Source organism: Scyliorhinus canicula, chromosome 5, assembly GCF_902713615.1.
Source record: "Scyliorhinus canicula chromosome 5, sScyCan1.1, whole genome shotgun sequence".
In the NCBI taxonomy this organism is placed as follows: Eukaryota; Metazoa; Chordata; class Chondrichthyes; order Carcharhiniformes; family Scyliorhinidae; genus Scyliorhinus; species Scyliorhinus canicula.
Genome location: NC_052150.1, coordinates 205,085,717 through 205,102,745, shown reverse-complemented (window position 1 = coordinate 205,102,745; position 17,029 = coordinate 205,085,717). Strand labels below are relative to the sequence as shown.

Below are 17,029 nucleotides of genomic sequence, written 5' to 3'. Positions count from 1 at the left end.
CAGTCCAGCATCTCAAAAGTTCAGGAGAGTGGAATTGAGCCAGTATAAATTTGGTGCTGCCTCTGTTTTTACATTGCGTTAAGACTGGTGATAGTGCTGTTGACTGCTGACACATAGATCTCATACAATGACTGGAAGCAGAAAATAAACCTTATGGGATTTGCAAAGAATACTAGTCTGGATTATCCTTCCGGTTTCCCTACGGTTGGCTTGTGAGCATAGTTTCAGATTGTGGCCAAGAGCCATAGGTCAGAAACTGGCGCATGTAGCATGGGGCATGTTCAATGGAAGATGGGGCTGGATTCTCCGCCCCACTGCGCCACATTTCTGTTTCAGCACGCCGGCCCGATGCTCCGTTACGCCAGCCGGTCAATGGGGTTTCCATTGTGGGGCAACCCCACACCGTCGGGAAACCCCCAGGCTGCCGGCAAAACGGATCATCCCGCTGGCGGAGAATCCAGCCCCCGCTTTTATACTTCTAATAATTGTGTTGGAATTAAATTGTCAATGTAGGCATATTTGTAATTTTTGTTTACAAATTTCATTGCATTTTAATACTATATCAAAGTTGAACTTGAAAGTTGTTGTATTCTTTCAATAAATTACTTCTGAATGGCCCCGTTTTAGGTTTTTTTCCTATTTAGTCTTCAGAGGACTCAACAAAATAGGGGAAAGCATGTATACTCAGAATATCTATATTTATGGTTTAAAGTATCATCCTCTGCTTGTGCTTTATTAATGGGTTTGCTGATTGTGTTCGCTCAGGATGAATATGAAGCAGGGAAACTATACAGAGCCTCACTTCGAAATCGGAAGCTGATCGAGGAAGCAAAGTGTTTATGTGATGTAATTTAACACATAAACACTTTCACTTCTCAATCAGCTCTCCTATCCATCAATGTATTTCGGCTTTTTGGAGTTCAGCAGGGACAGACACAATCCTTATTTTAATGAGTTCTCTTAAAATAAACCATAAAATTTGGAAGTGGGGAGGAAGGAGAGAGGGCCATGCAACATTAATGTATACCCCAAAATAAGTGGATAACAATTTGTTGGACATGAGTTACACACTTAAGAAGGCTTCTCAAATAAAAAATAATTAGCTGTTCTTGCATTCTCGTTTCCATTGTACCCTCTAGCATATTTCCACAAAACCAGATACCACAGTTCTCGTTGCTGCAGCTTTGCAAGATCACATTATTAAGAATCTGCGGCTCCAAAACCTTTCATTGTCTGATACTTTTAAAACACAACAACGGACTAAAATGAGTTGCTACAGGCCCATAGACAGAAATACTGTGAAGCCTGTGGTGGATACAGGAATAAAAAGAAAAGAAGAGAAAAAGAAAAGAAAAGATGAAGAAAAAGAGTATGTTTTGGATCCAAGGCCCTTGAGCCTCACTTTAGGTAAATTTATTTTACTTTTCATATTCAACATATTGTTGTTTTACTTTTTTAAATGACGGCCTATTCAAAAAATATTTGTGGATGAGATGGATATTTATTACAAATCCTGTGGTCAATTTGTTTGTGACAGCTTTTATACAAAAAAGCATCTGAATTCAGCAGGAGGCTAAAGGATGTATTGCTTTAGGAGGAAGAATTTGTTGGCAGCCATTTTAAGAATTAGAAGTGACACCACTGCCATTTTAAAGCAGATTCAGTGGCTTCGGGCGCTGTAGATTCAATAACTTTAATTGCTAACCATTTTTTATGGTCTGTGACATGGCGAATAAATGAAATGTCGAACAAAGTCACTGGGCGGAAGTTTCCCAAAATTGTGCAGACTGCTGGATCAGGCATGAATAGCTGTGTGAAACCCGCTGGCTTCACAGGCGCCTTTTCTCACCTGATTGATGCACGATCAATGGCACAAAGATTTGAGTTGCGTACAACTGAGGCTTCATTGCTCTAAGATGTGTGGCCTCCCACAGCAGCTGGCGAAATGGCTGCAGCATGGGGGACACACATATTTATACTCCGCCTACTGGGCGGAGCCAGCAGGCAGGGACTACCAACGTACCTGTAGTAGAGGTCCTACCATACATCACCTAATAGAGGTGCAACAGTGGTTTACCACATTCACCCCCTGTTAAAATTGAGTCCAGCAGGGGTGGTGGAGAACTATATACAACAAATGGTTTTCTTTTTACATTTACATTTACAATATTTGATAGAGAGAAAAAAAATGTCTTTTGAAGTCCAGTGGACCAGTTAGAGGTTTAACCGGTCCGGGGAGCGACGTAGTGGTGGCGGCGATGCCGATGCTGGTCTGATGTCCGGAGCCTTCGGGAGCGTGCCAAAATCCTCTTCATCCTCGGGCGTGGGCAGTGGGAGGCCGGATGGTCCCGGGAGGGTTGCTGCTGGGAGTATCGGGGGATGGGAGGATGATGCCGGGCCGGATGGGTGTGTGTGTGACCTGCTGGTGCCAGGTCCCTGAGGGAGACAGTATCCTGGCTGCCGTAGGGTTACGCCACGTAGGCATACTGGGGGTTTGCATGGAGCAATAGCACCCTTTCCACCAATGTGTCCGCCTTGTGGAATCGGACATGCCTACGGAGCAGGACGGGTCCTGGAGCTGCGAGCTTAGTCAGGAGCGACACCCCGGATGTGGACTTCCTGGGGAAGACAAAAAGACGTTCATGGGGTGTGTTGTTATTGGCGGTGCACAGTAGTGACTGAATGGAGTGTAGTGCATCAGGGAGGACCTCCTGCCAGCGGGAGGCCGGGAGGTTCCTGGACCATAAGGCCAGTTGGACGGCCTCCATACCGTCCCATTCTCCCTCTCTACCTGCCCGTTTCCCCGGGGGTTGTAGCTTGTCGTTCTGCTGGAGGCGATACCCCTGCTGAGCAGGAACTGACACAGCTCATGACTCATGAAGGAGGATCCCCTGTCACTGTGAATGTAGGCGGGGAAACCAAACAGAGTGAAGCCCTTGTGTTGAGGGCTTTGATGACAGTGGCAGACGTCTTATCGGGGCATGGGATGGCGAAGGGGAATCTGAGTACTCAGCGACCACACTGAAAAAATACGGCGTTACGGTCGGTGGAGGGGAGGGGCCCTTTGAAATCCACACTGAGGCGCTCAAAGGGGCGGGAGGCCTTCACCAGGCACGCACGGTCCGGCAGGTAGAAGTGCGGCTTGCACTCTGCATAGACCTGGCAGTCCCTGGTGATTGTCCATACTTCCTCGACGGAGTAGGGCAGATTGCGGGCCTTTATGAAATTGTACACTGTGTGACTCCCGGGTGAGAAAGGCTGTCATGCAGGGTCCGAAGTCAGTCTACCTGTGCGCTGGAGCATGTACCTCGGGATAGGACGTCTGGGGCTCGTTGAGCTTACCGGGGCGATACAAAATCTCGTAATTGTAGGTGGAGAGCTTGATCCTCCACCTCAAGATCTTATCATTCTTGATCTTGACCTGCTGTGTGTTATTGAACTTGAAGGCTACCGACCGTTGGTCAGTGAGGAGAGTGAATCTCCTGCTGGCCAGGTAATGCCTCCAATGCCGCACAGCTTCAATGATAGCTTGGGCCTCTTTTTCGATGGATGAGTGCCGAATTTCTGAGATATGAAGGGTGTGAGAAAAGAATGCCACGGGTCTGCCTGCCTAATTGAGGGTGGCGGCTAGGGCGACGTCTGATGCGTTGCTCTCTACTTGAAAGGGCAGTGTCTCATCTACTGCGTGCATCCTGGCCTTGGCGATATCGGCTCTGATACGGGCGAAGGCCTATTGTGCCTCGGCCGTCAGGGGAAAATGGGTTGACTGTATGAGTGGGCGGGCCTTGTCCGTGTAGTTTGGGACCCACTGAGCGTAGTAGGAAAAGAACCCCAGGCAGCGTTTGAGGGCCTTGGGGCAGTGGGGAGCTCCATGAGGGGGCGTATGCGGTTGGGATCGGAACCCCGGAACTCTGTTCTGGACCACATAGCCAAGGATGGCGAAGCGGGTAGTGCTAAACATGCACTTCTCCTTGTTGTAGGTGAGGTTTAGGAGAGTGGCGGTGTGGTGAAATTTGGCAAGGTTGGCGTCGTGGTCCTGCTGATCATGGCCGCAGATGGTGACATTGTCTAGGTACAAAAAGGTGGCCCGCAAACGGTCGACCATTCGGTCCATGTCCCTTTGGAAGACCGAGACCCCGTTGGTGACTTCGAAGGGAACCCTGAGGAAGTGATAGAGGCAGCTGTCAGCCTCAAAGGCAGTGTATGGATGGTCCGATTTACGAATGGGGAGCTGTTGGTAGATGAATTTGAGGTCTACCATTGAGAAGACCCGGTACTGTGCAATCTGATTGGCCATATCAGATATGCGTGGGAGGGGGTACGCGTCGAGCAGCGTGTACCGATTGATGGTCTGGCTGTAGTCCACGATCATTCTGTGTTTCTCCCCAGTTTTCACCACTACCACTTGGGCTCTCCAGGGCCTATTGCTGGTCTTGATAATACCCTCACTAAGCAGCCGCTGCACTTCGGACCTGATGAAGGTCCTATCCTGGGTGCTGTACCGTCTGCTCCTGGTGGCGACGGGTTTGTAATCTGAGGTTAGATTTGTGAGGCACTCTCAATTACGACACGAAAGTTAGGTCAGTAATCAAAGGCTTTAATAAGCAGTGAACAATGGCAGCCTCCATGAGAAGTGTGCTCGCAAAATGGAGTCTCATCTTAAGTACAGCTTCCCAGGGGGCGTAGCCAGAGGCGGAGTCCCCCAGGGTTCCAAGCCTCTTAAAGGGGCAATGTATTCCGATCATCACAAGCCTCTTAAAGGGGCAAGGTATTCCGATCATCACACCCTGTCAATGCAATCCAGAACCTGAACATCTACTGCATCAAAATGTGTTTCCTCATGTCGCAGTTGCCAATCACCTTAAATCGGGGCAGGGGGCGCTATGGAGGGGGCGCTGTCGAAGTCGGCGTTCGGTGTAGGGCCGGGAGGAACGGTAGAAGGGGGGGGTCGGTGGGAGGATCGGTGGAGTCGGTGGGAGAGCCAGCGGGTGCCAGATCTCGCAGGGATACAGTATCCTGCCTGCCATCGGGGTGCTCGACGTAGGCATAACGAGGGTTTGCGTGCAGCAGGTGGACCCTCTCGACTATGGGATCCGTTTTATGGCTCCTCACGTTCCTGTGGCCTCCGGAGTAGGACTGGACCCGGAGTCGTCAGCCAGGGTGGAAGTGAGACTCCAGAGGTGGACTTCCTGGGGAAGACAAACAAACGATTGTGAGGGGTCTCGTTCGTGGCCGTACAGAGGAGCGACCTAATAGAGTGCAGGGCATCGGGTAGGACCTCCTGCCAGCGGGCGATAGGGAGACTCCTTGACCGTAGGGCTAGGAGGACAGCCTTCCAAACTGTCGCGTTCTCCATCTCCACTTGCCCGTTTCCCCGCGGGTTATAGCTCGTCGTCCTGCTCGAGGCGATGCCCTTGCTGAGCAGGTACCGACGCAGCTCATCGCTCATGAACGATGTACCCCGGTCGCTGTGGATATAAGCGGGGAAACCAAACAGAGCGAAGATGCTGCGCAGTGCCTTGATCACGGAGGCCGAGGTAGAATCGGGGCATGGGACAGCAAAAGGGAAGCGGGAGAATTCATCGATGACGGTGAGGAAATAGATGTTGCGTTTGTTGGACGGGAGAGGCCCTTTGAAGTCCACGCTTAGTCGCTCAAAGGGCCCAGAGGCTTTTATCAGGCGGGCCTTGTCTGGTCGATAGAACTGCGGTTTGCATTCTGCACAGATCTGGCATGCCTTAGTCATGGTCTTGACCTCCCCTGTGGAGTAGGGCAGGTTGCGGGACTTGATGAAGTGGGCAAGCCGGGTGACCCCCGGGTGGCAGAGGTCATCGTGGATGGCTCTCAGGCGGTCCAATTGCGCGTTGGCGCACGTGCCGCGAGACAGGGCATCTGGGGACTCGTTTAGCTTCCCCGGGCGATATTTAATATCGTACGTATAGGTGGAGAGCTCTATTCTCCACCTCAGAATCTTGTCGTTCTTTATTTTGCCCCGTTGTGCGTTATCGAACATAAAGGCGACCGACCGTTGGTCGGTGATGAGGGTGAACCTCCTACCAGCTAGGTAGTGCCTCCAGTGTTGCACGGCCTCCACTATGGCTTGTGCCTCCTTCTCGACTGCAGAGTGCCGGATTTCCGAGGCGTTGAGGGTTCGGGAGAAGAACGCTACTGGTCTGCCCGCTTGGTTGAGGGTAGCAGCCAGGGCGACGTCTGATGCATCGCTTTCTATTTGAAAGGGAATGGCTTCGTCCACCGCGTGCATGGCGGCCTTGATGATGCCGGCCTTGATACGGTTGAAAGCCGACTGGGCCTCATCCGTCAGAGGAAAAACCGTGGTCTTAATGAGTGGCCGGGCTTTGTCCCCATATCTGGGGACCCACTGGGCGTGATAGGAGAAAATCCCCAAGCACCGTTTGAGTGCCTTGAGGCTACGGGGGAGGGGGAGTTCCTTAAGGGGACGCATGCGGTCGGGGACCGGGCCTAGGACCCCGTTCTCCACGACGTAGCCGAGGATGGCGAGCCGGGTTGTGTGGAACACGCATTTCTCTTTGTTGTAGGTGAGGTTGAGGGCCCGGGCAGTCTGGAGGAACTTCCTCAGGTTTGCGTCGTGATCCTGCTGGTCATGGCCGCAGATGGTGACGTTGTCCAAGTACGGGAAGGTCGCCCGTAAGCCGTACTGGTCCACCATTTGATCCATCGCCCTCTGGAAAACGGAGACTCCGTTTGTAACACCAAAGGGTACCCTGAGGGAGTGAAACAGCCGACCGGCTGCTTCAAAAGCCGTGTAGGGGCGGTCCTCTGAGCGAATAGGGAGTTGGTGGTAGGCCGATTTGAGGTCAACCGTGGAGAATACCCGATACTGGGCAATTTGGGTCACCATTTCAGCTATTCGGGGAAGTGGGTACGCATCGAGTTGTGTAAAGCGGTTTATTGTCTGGCTATAATCCACAACCATGCGTTGCTTTTCCCCGGAGCGAACTACTAATACCTGGGCCCTCCAAGGTCTGTTGCTGGCCTCTATGACCCCCTCTTTTAGTAGCCGCTGAACCTCCGACTTGATGAAAGTCATGTCTTGGGTACTGTACCGCCGACTCTTGGTGGCAATGGGCTTACAGTCGGGAGTGAGGTTCGCGAAGAGGCGGGGTGGCGCAACTTTGAGTGTCGCCAGGCTGCAGATTGTGAGTGGGGGCAGGGGTCCGCCGAACTTCAGTGTCAGGCTCCGGTGGCTGCACTGAAAGTCGAGGCCAAGCAGCAGGGGGGGCGCAGAGTTGAGGAAAAATGTACAGTTTAAAACGGGAGTATTTCGCACCTTGAATTGTGAGGTCAGCGACACAATACCCCGTGATTTGAACCAAATGGGACCCTGAGGCGAGGGCGATAGTTTGGGAGGCGGGATGGGTGCGCAGGGAGCAGCGCCTTACCGTGTCTGGGTGGATAAACCTCTCCGTGCTCCCGGAGTCGAACAGGCAGGGAGTGTCTTGGCCGTTGATTCGCACCCGCATCATCGAGTTTCGCAGGTGTTTCGGCCGTGTTTGATCAAGCGTGATTGCTCCTAGGTGCGGACCGTCAGAGTCGGACTCACAAAATGGCCGCCCGGAGTCACAAGATGGCCGCCGCCGCCGGTCGCACGTGTCGGGTTTCGAAGATGGCCGCGCCAAGATGGCCGTTCCCATGACTCGCACGAGGTCGATGACGCGTCAGAAGTGGGCGTGTCTGGCTGCAGTGCAGCCGCGTTGCGGGGTCTGTGAGGCCGGGAGCTTGATTTCTGGGCCCGGTGAGACTTTTGTTTGTGGCCTTTGGGCCCAGCCAGGCAGACTTTCGCGAAGTGCCCTTTCTTTCCGCAGTCGTTGCAGGTCGCGGATCGGGCCGGACAACGCTGACGTGGGTGCTGGCCTTGCCCACAGAAATAGCATGGGGAGCCCCCGGAGTGAGTGGATCGACGCGTTGCACAGGCCTGTAGCGTGGCCGATTCTGGAGGGGATCGAGAGGGATTCGTAAGGTCCGCGGAGTATGTACGGAGGTTACGGTGGGCCGTTTCGAGAGAAAAGCCGAGCGTTACCGTGCCTTGGAGATCCTTCGCCCCGTCTTCTAGGAGCCGCTGCCGGATGTACGATGACCTGATGCCAGACACAAGGGTATCGCGGATGTGTAAGTCCCTGTGTTCTTCAGCCGTCACTGCTTTGTGGTCGCAGTTCCTCGCGAGCGCGGTGAGTCTTTCCACGAACTCGTCCAGCGTTTCCCCGGAACGCTGGCTGCAGGTCGAGAGCAAATGCCTGGCATGTACCTCATTGGTAGTCTTTATGAAGCGTTTCTTCAATATTTCGATCGCCGCCTCATAGGTCGTAGCGGTTTCAATCATGGCAGAGATTCGGTGGCTCACCCGGCCATGTAGGAAGCGCAGCTTGCGAGCTCTGTCGACATCAGACGGTGAGGAGTCCAGATAATCCTCAAAACACCGGAGCCAATGTTTAAAGATTTCCGAGGCTTCAGGCGTCCTGCCGTCCAGGTTGAGTTTCTCTATTTTCAGACCGCTGTCCATCTTGATGTGCACTGCTTATTAAATTGAGGCACTCTCAATTACGACACGAAAGTTAGGTCAGTAATCAAAGGCTTTAATAAGCAGTGAACAATGGCAGCCTCCATGAGAAGTGTGCTCGCAAAATGGAGTCTCATCTTAAGTACTGCTTCCCAGGGAGCGTAGCCAGAGGCGGAGTCCCCCAGGGTTCCAAGCCTCTTAAAGGGGCAATGTATTCCGATCATCACAAGCCTCTTAAAGGGGCAAGGTATTCCGATCATCACAATTTGCGAAGAGGGAAGGCGGATCGACCTTTAGGGTCGCGACGCCGCACACAGTGAGGGGTGGTAGGGGCCCGCAGAATTTCAGGGTTAAGCTCTAGAGGTTGCATTGGAAGTCCAGGCCGAGTAGTAGGGCAGCGCAGAGGTTAGGGAGGACGCAGAGGCGGAAGCCACTGAATTCTACGCCCTGGCCCGTGAGTGTGACCGTACAGTACCCCCGGATCACCACGAATGGGATCCGGAGGCCAAGGAGATTTTTTGGTCGGCAGGTTGTACCGCGAGGGAGCAGCGCCTTACCGTTTCTGGGTGGATGAAGCTTTCGGTGCTCCCGGAGTCCAGCAGGCAAGGGGTCACGTGTCCGTTGATTTTAACGCTGATCGATGCGGTGGCCAGGTTGTGCGGACGAGACTGGTCGATGGTCACTGAGGCGTGTCGTGGTTGGTCGTCGCTCGTATCGGATGATGGAGGGCCCGGGGGGCACAGGTCCTGGAACGCTGGCGGTGCCCATGTGCCGCGTGGGAGACAAGATGGCGGCGCCTGAAGATCTTGAGGAGGACAAAATGGCGGCGCCCATGGGCTACATGTGGCAGGGGTTGAACAAGATGGCGGCGCCTATTGTCCGTAAACAAGGGGGGTGGGGGCGATAGCGGCGGCTGCGTGGGCCTGGCACACCGTGGCTCAGTGCCCCGGTGCTGTTACGGATCATTTTGGACGAGCCTCTTTCCAAAGTTGTTTTCTTCGGGTTCCTCAATTTTTCGGTTCTTGCAGCGGCTGCAACCGTTGTTGGGCTGTCGTTAACAACTATTTTAATTACTTATTTTTCATTTTGGGTGCCTGCAAATGCTGTTCACCTACCTTGTCACCAGTCTTTACGTGGTGGGAGTATAATTAAGTCTGCAGGCCTCAGAAGTTCAAGCAAACTAAGGGCTTTATTAGAAGATGTTAACAATTCAGGCTGCTATGTTACGCTGCCCATTTGACCGCCCCTGTTCCAGTGCAAGGCTGGAGAAAACACTAGGAATACCTTGAATGTACAACAGCCACAATCTACGGTTATTGGCCTCTAAGTAAGTTATTATCGAATACCAAAAAGGCCCGGGTCCAGTTTGTGACGTAGTTTCAGTTGACCGGTTTCTGCCTTTACTCATTTAGGAACCCTTGTCTTAAATTTTGCTTTATTAATTGTTGTTTTCAGCGCAGAAAATGGGTCTGGTTGATGCACCTAAAGCACCGTTAACAGATAGTGAATGGCAAGTAGTGAAAAAGAGATCAGAGCAGCAGGGAGATTCCGCACAGCCCTGCGCTATATGCAGAGAGGAGTTTGGGATGCAGCAACAGGTGAGCACTTTGAAAAACAAAACAGCAAACACTTTTCACTTTGCTGGAGGTACTCATTGCTAGCTTATAAGACAGTTAAGTAAATTCACTATATTCTATTTGGAAACAGTGATTGCGATACAAGTGTGAAATATTACCCAGTTAAAATGGAAGTGCAGTACAGCTCAAGCATATTTTATGTTAATTCCCCTGAAAAATCATGTTCATAAACTGAAACTTTTTAATTCAATTTGCACAGAGAACCATAGAATCCCTACAGTACAGAAGAAGGCCATTCAGCCCATCTAGTCTGCACTATCCCTCTGAAAGAGCACAATACCTAGGCTCACTCCCCCACCCTATCCCAGTAACCCCAACTATGCTGCACATTTTTGGACACTCAGGGCAATTTATCATGGCCAATCTACCTAACCTGCACATCTTTGGACTGTGGGAGGAAACTAGATCTCCCGGAGGAAACCCACGTAGACACGGGGCCAGAATCGAACTCGGGTCCTTGGTGCTGTGAGGCCTCAGTGCTAACCACTGTGCCACCATACTGCCTAGTGTGACAGGGAGATTCAGCACAGCCTTGTGTTATATCTTTAGAGACCCTAGTAAACTGGATAGTGCATTGGTTGGGAACAATCTCTTTCACATTGGGGACCTGTTAGTCTCACAAAAAGGTGATACGATGGACGTTTCTACTGTTCAGGAGTTTTAAACCAGGTCTCTGGGGACAGAAAATGAGACATTCACTGAATGGATAGTCTTTGACCAGATGGCAGTAGACTTGTTACCCAGATGCAGTTACAGCCCACTCACAAAACTGGAGGTCATGCAATGCAAAAGAAAAGCTACTCTCTGAGACTGACTAATGCTATCTATATTCCAGCAGCCAAAGATAGAAAATGGAAAAAACATCCTATATCCTTCAGATGTTTCTCCATGATCACCATCAAAAACATTTTTAGCAAAGACGTGGAACTGAAATTTATGAGGTGCTGTAATCCCCACTGCCCCGAGCTAAAATGTCTGGGGAGAGCCCACCCATGACCCCGATGGCAGCCCCCGCAGCAATTTAACACTGGGAGCAGCATTACTTGCATTAAGGAGAGGTGGCGGCATAGAGGTAATGTCACTGGACTAGCAATGCAGAGGCCCAGGCAATGCTCCGAGGACACAGGTTCAAATCCCCCATGACACCTATGGGCAGCAACAGGCATACCTAACAATGAGGTGTCGGCCTGGTGAAGCTACAACACAGGACTATTTGTGTGCCAAACAGCATAAGCAGTAAGTGACAGACAGAGCTAAGCGATCCCACAACCAACAGATCAGTTCTAAGCTCTGCAATCCTGCCACATCAAGTTGTGAATTGTGGTGGACTAACTGTAGGAGGAGGCTGCATAAACATGCCTGTCCTCGATGATGGGGGAGCCCAGAATACCAGTGAAAAAGTCAAGCATTTGCAACCATCTTCAGCCAGAAGTGCCGCAAGGATGATCCATCATGGCCTTCTCCTGTGGTTCCCAGAATCAAAGATGCCAGTTTTCAGCCAATTCCGTTAAGCCCACATGATATAAAGAAATGGCTGAAGGCACCTGATATGGCAAAGATTATGGATCCTGACAACATTCCTGCAATATTATTGAAGCCTTGTGGCCCAGAACTACTTGTGATCCTAGCTAGGCTGTTCCAGTACAGGTACAACACTGGTAATGTGGAAAATTTCCCGGGTATGTCCTGTCCACAAAACGCAGGACAAATCCGAACTGGCCAATTAGTGCCCCATCAGTCTGCTCTTGATCAGCAGTAACGTGATGAAAGGAGTTGTCGACAGATCTAGCGTGCAACCCTTACTCACTGACTCTCCTGTTTTGTTATGCCAGGGCCACAGCTCCTGACCTCATTACAGCCTAAGTCAAACTTGGACAAAAGAGCTGAACTCAACGTTGACATCAAGGCAATATTGGCCCGAGTGTGGGATCAAGAGTCCTAGCAAAGCTGGAGTCAATTGGAATCAGGGGGAAAACACTCCATGGCTAGAGTCATACCTAGCACAAAGAAAGATGGTTGTGATTTTTGTAGGTCAATCATCTCAGTTCCAGGACTTCACTGCAGGAGTTCCTCAGTGTAGTGGCCTCAGCCCAACCATCTTCAGCTGCTTCATCGATGACCTTTCCTCCATCATAAGGTCAGAAGTGGGCGTTCACTGATGATTGCACAATGCCTAGCATCATTTGTGACTTCTCAGATACTGAAGAGGTCTATGCCTGCATGCAGCAAGACCTGGTCAACATTCAGGCTTGGGCTGATAAATGGCATGTAATATTCACACCACACAAGTGACAGGCATCGACCATCCCCACCGAGAGAGAATCCAGTCATTTACCCTTGATGTTCAGTGCTTCTACCATTGTTCAATCTATCCGTATCAGCATCCTGGGGGGTACCATTGGCTAGAAACTCAACTGGACCAGCCATACGAATACTATGGCTACAAGAGCACGTCAGAGGCTGGGAATCCTGCAGCGAGTAACTCACCTCCCCAAAGCCTGTCTACCATCTACAATGCACAAATCAGGAGTAAGGTGGAATATTCTCCACTTGTCTGGATAAGTGCAGCTCCAACAACACTCAAGAAGCTCATCACCATCCACGACAAAGCAATCTGCTTGATTGGCACCCAGTACACCACCTTCAGCATTCACTCCTTCAACCACCGATCCCAGTGGCAGCATTGTTTGGTATAAGATGCACTGCAGAAACTCACCCATGCTCCTCAAACAACATTTTGCAAATCAATGATCTTTACCAACTAGAAGGACAAGGCCAGCAGAGGCAGGCGAATACTACCAGCTGCAAGTATCCCGCCAATCCACACGTCATCCTGACTTGGAACATCTTTCACAGTTGCTCTCTTCCTACCAGCACAGTAGAGTACCTACACCACCTGGACTGCAGCGATTCAAGAAAGCGACTCACCACCACATATCAAAGGAAAATAGGAATATGTAATAAATGGTGGCCTTGCCTGCGATGCCCACATTCTGTGGAAAAAATAAAAAGGACGAGACTTATGGATCTATCTCACGAGGTAGTACCACCTTAGGGAGCTGCGAGCCAAGTGGTTGAATGCCAGTGGCAACGCGATGAAGCCCTTAAATTGGAAGTAGTAGCTTATTTCAGGGACTCAGCTACCATCTGGATAGCAAGTTCATACATGGAACTTAATTGAATGGAGGCGGAAGGCGACAGCATCCTCAATTTGCATGCTTGGCTGTGGGCCCAGACCAATAAGACCATTAGCTCAGCAGAGAGTTCTGTTTTGACAAGTGAAGAGAATTGTTGGCTTTGCTTAGCTGACATCTTTATGTGGTTATAATAAGTTGTTCTTTCTGTGATCTCTTTTGTCAATGTCTCAATGCTTACTTGGACATGATTAAGAAGCGTGAAATGTTTGAAGCCTCTTGTTATTGAAACTTTAATAGTCTGTCTTATTGTCACTTTTATAGGATTGTAGGAACAGCAGTCTTGTTTCAAAAGAACAAAAGAATATTTGTGCATAGGTGTAATTCTTCTCAGTAGTTCCACCCTTGCCATTGTTAGTATGCGTATCCATCTCATTAATTATCTATATGATAAATACTGGGCATTGACGGAGCTTGAGTTGACATGGAAAGTTTGAGGAACCATGGGATGTGGCTGAAGATTTGATATGGCACTGAATTGGCATGGAGTACAACGGGCCTGGGGGTCATTGTTGGGCGTGAGTTAGCATGTAAGGTAAAGGGGCCTAGGAGGTGGGTGGAGTACGGTGAAGGCTGGAGGACCTATAATCTTCCTACACAACTGGGACAAAATCCCAGAAGACAGAGACGGGTCTTCTAACCAGCCCGCCCCAGTATTCGGCCACCACCATGGCCTGTGATACTCTGATTGCAGGGTCAGTGGGCCCAACCCCACCCTATGCCCAACCCCCTCCACCCAGCCTGACGCCAACAGAGCATTCTGCCAGGATGGTAAATTTCCAGATTCGAGCTGCCCACCTCGGGATTCAAAATCTAGCCTTAACTTTCCTGATCATAACCTTAGTTTAAAGAAAATGTGATGGAAGAGAAACATTATTCAATTGCTTTAAGTTTGTAAACTTAACATAGAGGGCAGTTTTGCAGTCACTTTAGCGCCAGCCAGAACGGCAATGTGGGTTTAAGATATCGGCAGAGTTGGGAAACGCAATTCCTGCGATGAGATTGCTTTTACCGTTTTCCACGCACCTCGCAAATGATGAAACAGGGTTCCCACCCATCATGGTAAAACATTTGAATACATTTTAATGTAATTAACCAACCGCTCCTCAGCCACATGATCTCCCCTCACTTGGTATTCACGTGACGTCATGTTGGTGAGGTTTACAACAGGTTTGTGAAGATGGGAAACAGTCGATGTGATCCCGCCGGTCCCAGAGGTAATTATAGCCCGGAGGCAGAGAGCAACGTTCCGGGCATGCGTCCTACCATTGCACAGGTTGCAACTGCCAGGCTGGCACTGCTAGATTGGTATGCCAACCTGTGCCAGGAGCAGGTTCGATGTGTGGGGAGGTTCGATGTGTGGTGGGGATGGCTTATGCCTGAGAGGGGAGGAGAACGCCTCTGAGACTGTGGTGGCGGGGGAGGGGAGAGGGGTGAGAGTGCCCCCGGGATTCCAGCGGGTGAGGTGGGGGGGCGGGGTGTTGGCCCGATGCCTGCAAAGAGGGGAGGGGGAAGAGCCATGATGTCCGCAAAGTGGATTTGGGTTGGGGGGGGGGGGGGGGGGGGGGGGGGGTTGGGGAGAGCCCTGGCTGCGAAGAATGGGGCAATGTTGGCATTGTGGTCGGAAGTTGTGGTTGTCCTGTGGTGGGGGGGGGGGGGAGAGAGAGAGAGAACCCCAGTGCCTGTGCTGTTTTGGAGGTGGGTAGAGACCCATTGCTTGTGCTGCGCTTGGCGGGGAATGCCCCTGATGCTTTGAGGGGGGGCCTCCGTGTCCGGGGGGGTGGGACTTTCTATGTTGATGGGGTGCCCTTTAAATATCATCCGCCCTCCCGCCAAAAACGACACCCACTCTTTCTTTCCAGAGTGACAGAAAATCTGGTCTAAAGCCTCGGCTGTGCATCTGGAGAGCGACACACCAGCTTCAATCAGGGCCTGACACTCTGAAACAATGCGGGAAAATTCCACCCAGACTATCACAAACCTTTGTATGAACTCAATCTCAATTATGTTTCTTGTTGTTGTTCTGTCCAACAGGTTCTGCTGTCCTGTTCCCATGTTTTTCACAGGGTAAGTGAAGGAAAATGCAGAGAAATGATTAGAATTCCCAATTTTTAGGAAGATTTGTGAATGATGTTTTGTGTAACTAGGGAGATATAATGTGGTCTGGCACATGTACTATCAGTATTAAAAGGGACAGTGCGAAATAGTTTGTCAAACGTATGAGCATTTGCTTATGCTGTTTATTTATACCTTTGTTCTGAAGATTTGCATGCAAGCCTTTGAGAGGTTCTCGGGGAGGAAGAGTTGCCCGATGTGCAGGAAAGAGCAATACCAGACCAGGGTAATTCATGATGGAGCTCGTCTGCACAGGATAAAATGTGCCACAAGGTACTAATTTGATAACAGCGCCACGTCTGTGCCACCTTATAGAAAAACCGTGTGGGTTCAATCCCCAGCTATGGTCATTCGTGGAGGTCCTATCTCCTCGCCTTACCCCACCCTTGCAGAGCGGCACCCCTCAATCTATGAGTAACTAAAAATGTCTCTCTGGTGGAGGGAGATGCCTAGGGTCCTTTGAAACTATGGCAAGATGAAATGAAATTTTATGCCTCTAAGAGGCTGACAGACAAACACAGCTTGATTGCCAAGAACACAGTAAATTGCTCTTATTCCCAAGACTATAGTGGTAATATTTTTTCATTCTCAAGTATGGGTCAAGTCCAAAAGAGATCTGACTAAGTGTTTCTGTATGCTGGAGATTTTTGATAGGGGTTGTCCAAAGACAGAATCATTTATAGATCTATTTGCGGGCCAAAATTAAGATTTCCTATGTGTTGGTATGACTTCACAAATTCATGTAAAAAGTGAAAATTAAATAACAATTACACTGGTTCTGAATAACATCTGCAGAGCATTTTGTGAGAAAGGCAGTGTGGCAAGGTGAATTGCCGGTGCAGAGAGCTAACACAGTCACGGCGGGCCGGATTGCCTCCTTCTGTGCTGTAACCGTTCTCTGATACTATGTCGCTTCATGGGTTCTGAAGGGAAGCTTTACTGCATTTCATCGATCACACCCAGCATTTGAAAGAGGACGAGGCAGTCCGAGGGAGGCATTGGTCCATAATGCTCAGCAGGAGTTTATCCCAATCAAAAAGAGGGATTCCACGAGAAAGAGGCAAAATCCATGGTTAACAAAGGAGGTCAAGGATAATGTGAGATTGAAAAGCAGGATATAGAAAGTGGGAAGGGATAGTGGTAAACCAGAGAACTGGGAAGTTTTTGTATCCTGCAACAAAATACTAAAAAGCTCATCAGAAGGGTGAAAATGAACTTCCATGCAGTATAAAAACAAACAATAAGAGTTTCTAAGGATATATAAATAGAAAGCGGGCGGCAGTGGTAAATGTGGGAAATCCACTGAACCAGGTTGGTGAATTAATAGCAGCAAACAAAGGAATAGCGGATATGCTAAATAAATGTTTTGCATCAGTCTTCACCTTGCAAATATCTCTAAGATAGCAGATGGGCTAATTTCAAATAAGAGAGTAGAACTTACAAAAAAAATCCCTATCTCACAGGATAGAGTGTTAGAGAAATGGGCTAAATGGAAACAAGTCTCCAGGACCCGATGAGCTGCACGTTAGGGTTTTATTGGAAGTGGC

General features: G+C 50.1%; 1 protein-coding gene across 3 annotated transcripts in view; it reads left to right on the top strand.

The window, feature by feature from the left end:
• Positions 1–17,029, top strand: part of rnf32 (ring finger protein 32) — an 87,011-nt gene that overhangs the window by 27,956 nt on the left and 42,026 nt on the right. For all 3 annotated transcript variants that reach the window (XR_005460789.1, XM_038798389.1, XM_038798388.1), the window contains exons 3-6: positions 1,140–1,407; positions 9,992–10,134; positions 15,402–15,434; positions 15,631–15,755. Coding sequence is in view for 2 of the 3 variants with exons in the window: in XM_038798389.1 (XP_038654317.1) it covers positions 1,140–1,407; positions 9,992–10,134; positions 15,402–15,434; positions 15,631–15,755 (569 nt within the window). In the remaining variant the exon portion in view is untranslated. The remainder of the gene's footprint in view (positions 1–1,139; positions 1,408–9,991; positions 10,135–15,401; positions 15,435–15,630; positions 15,756–17,029) is intronic.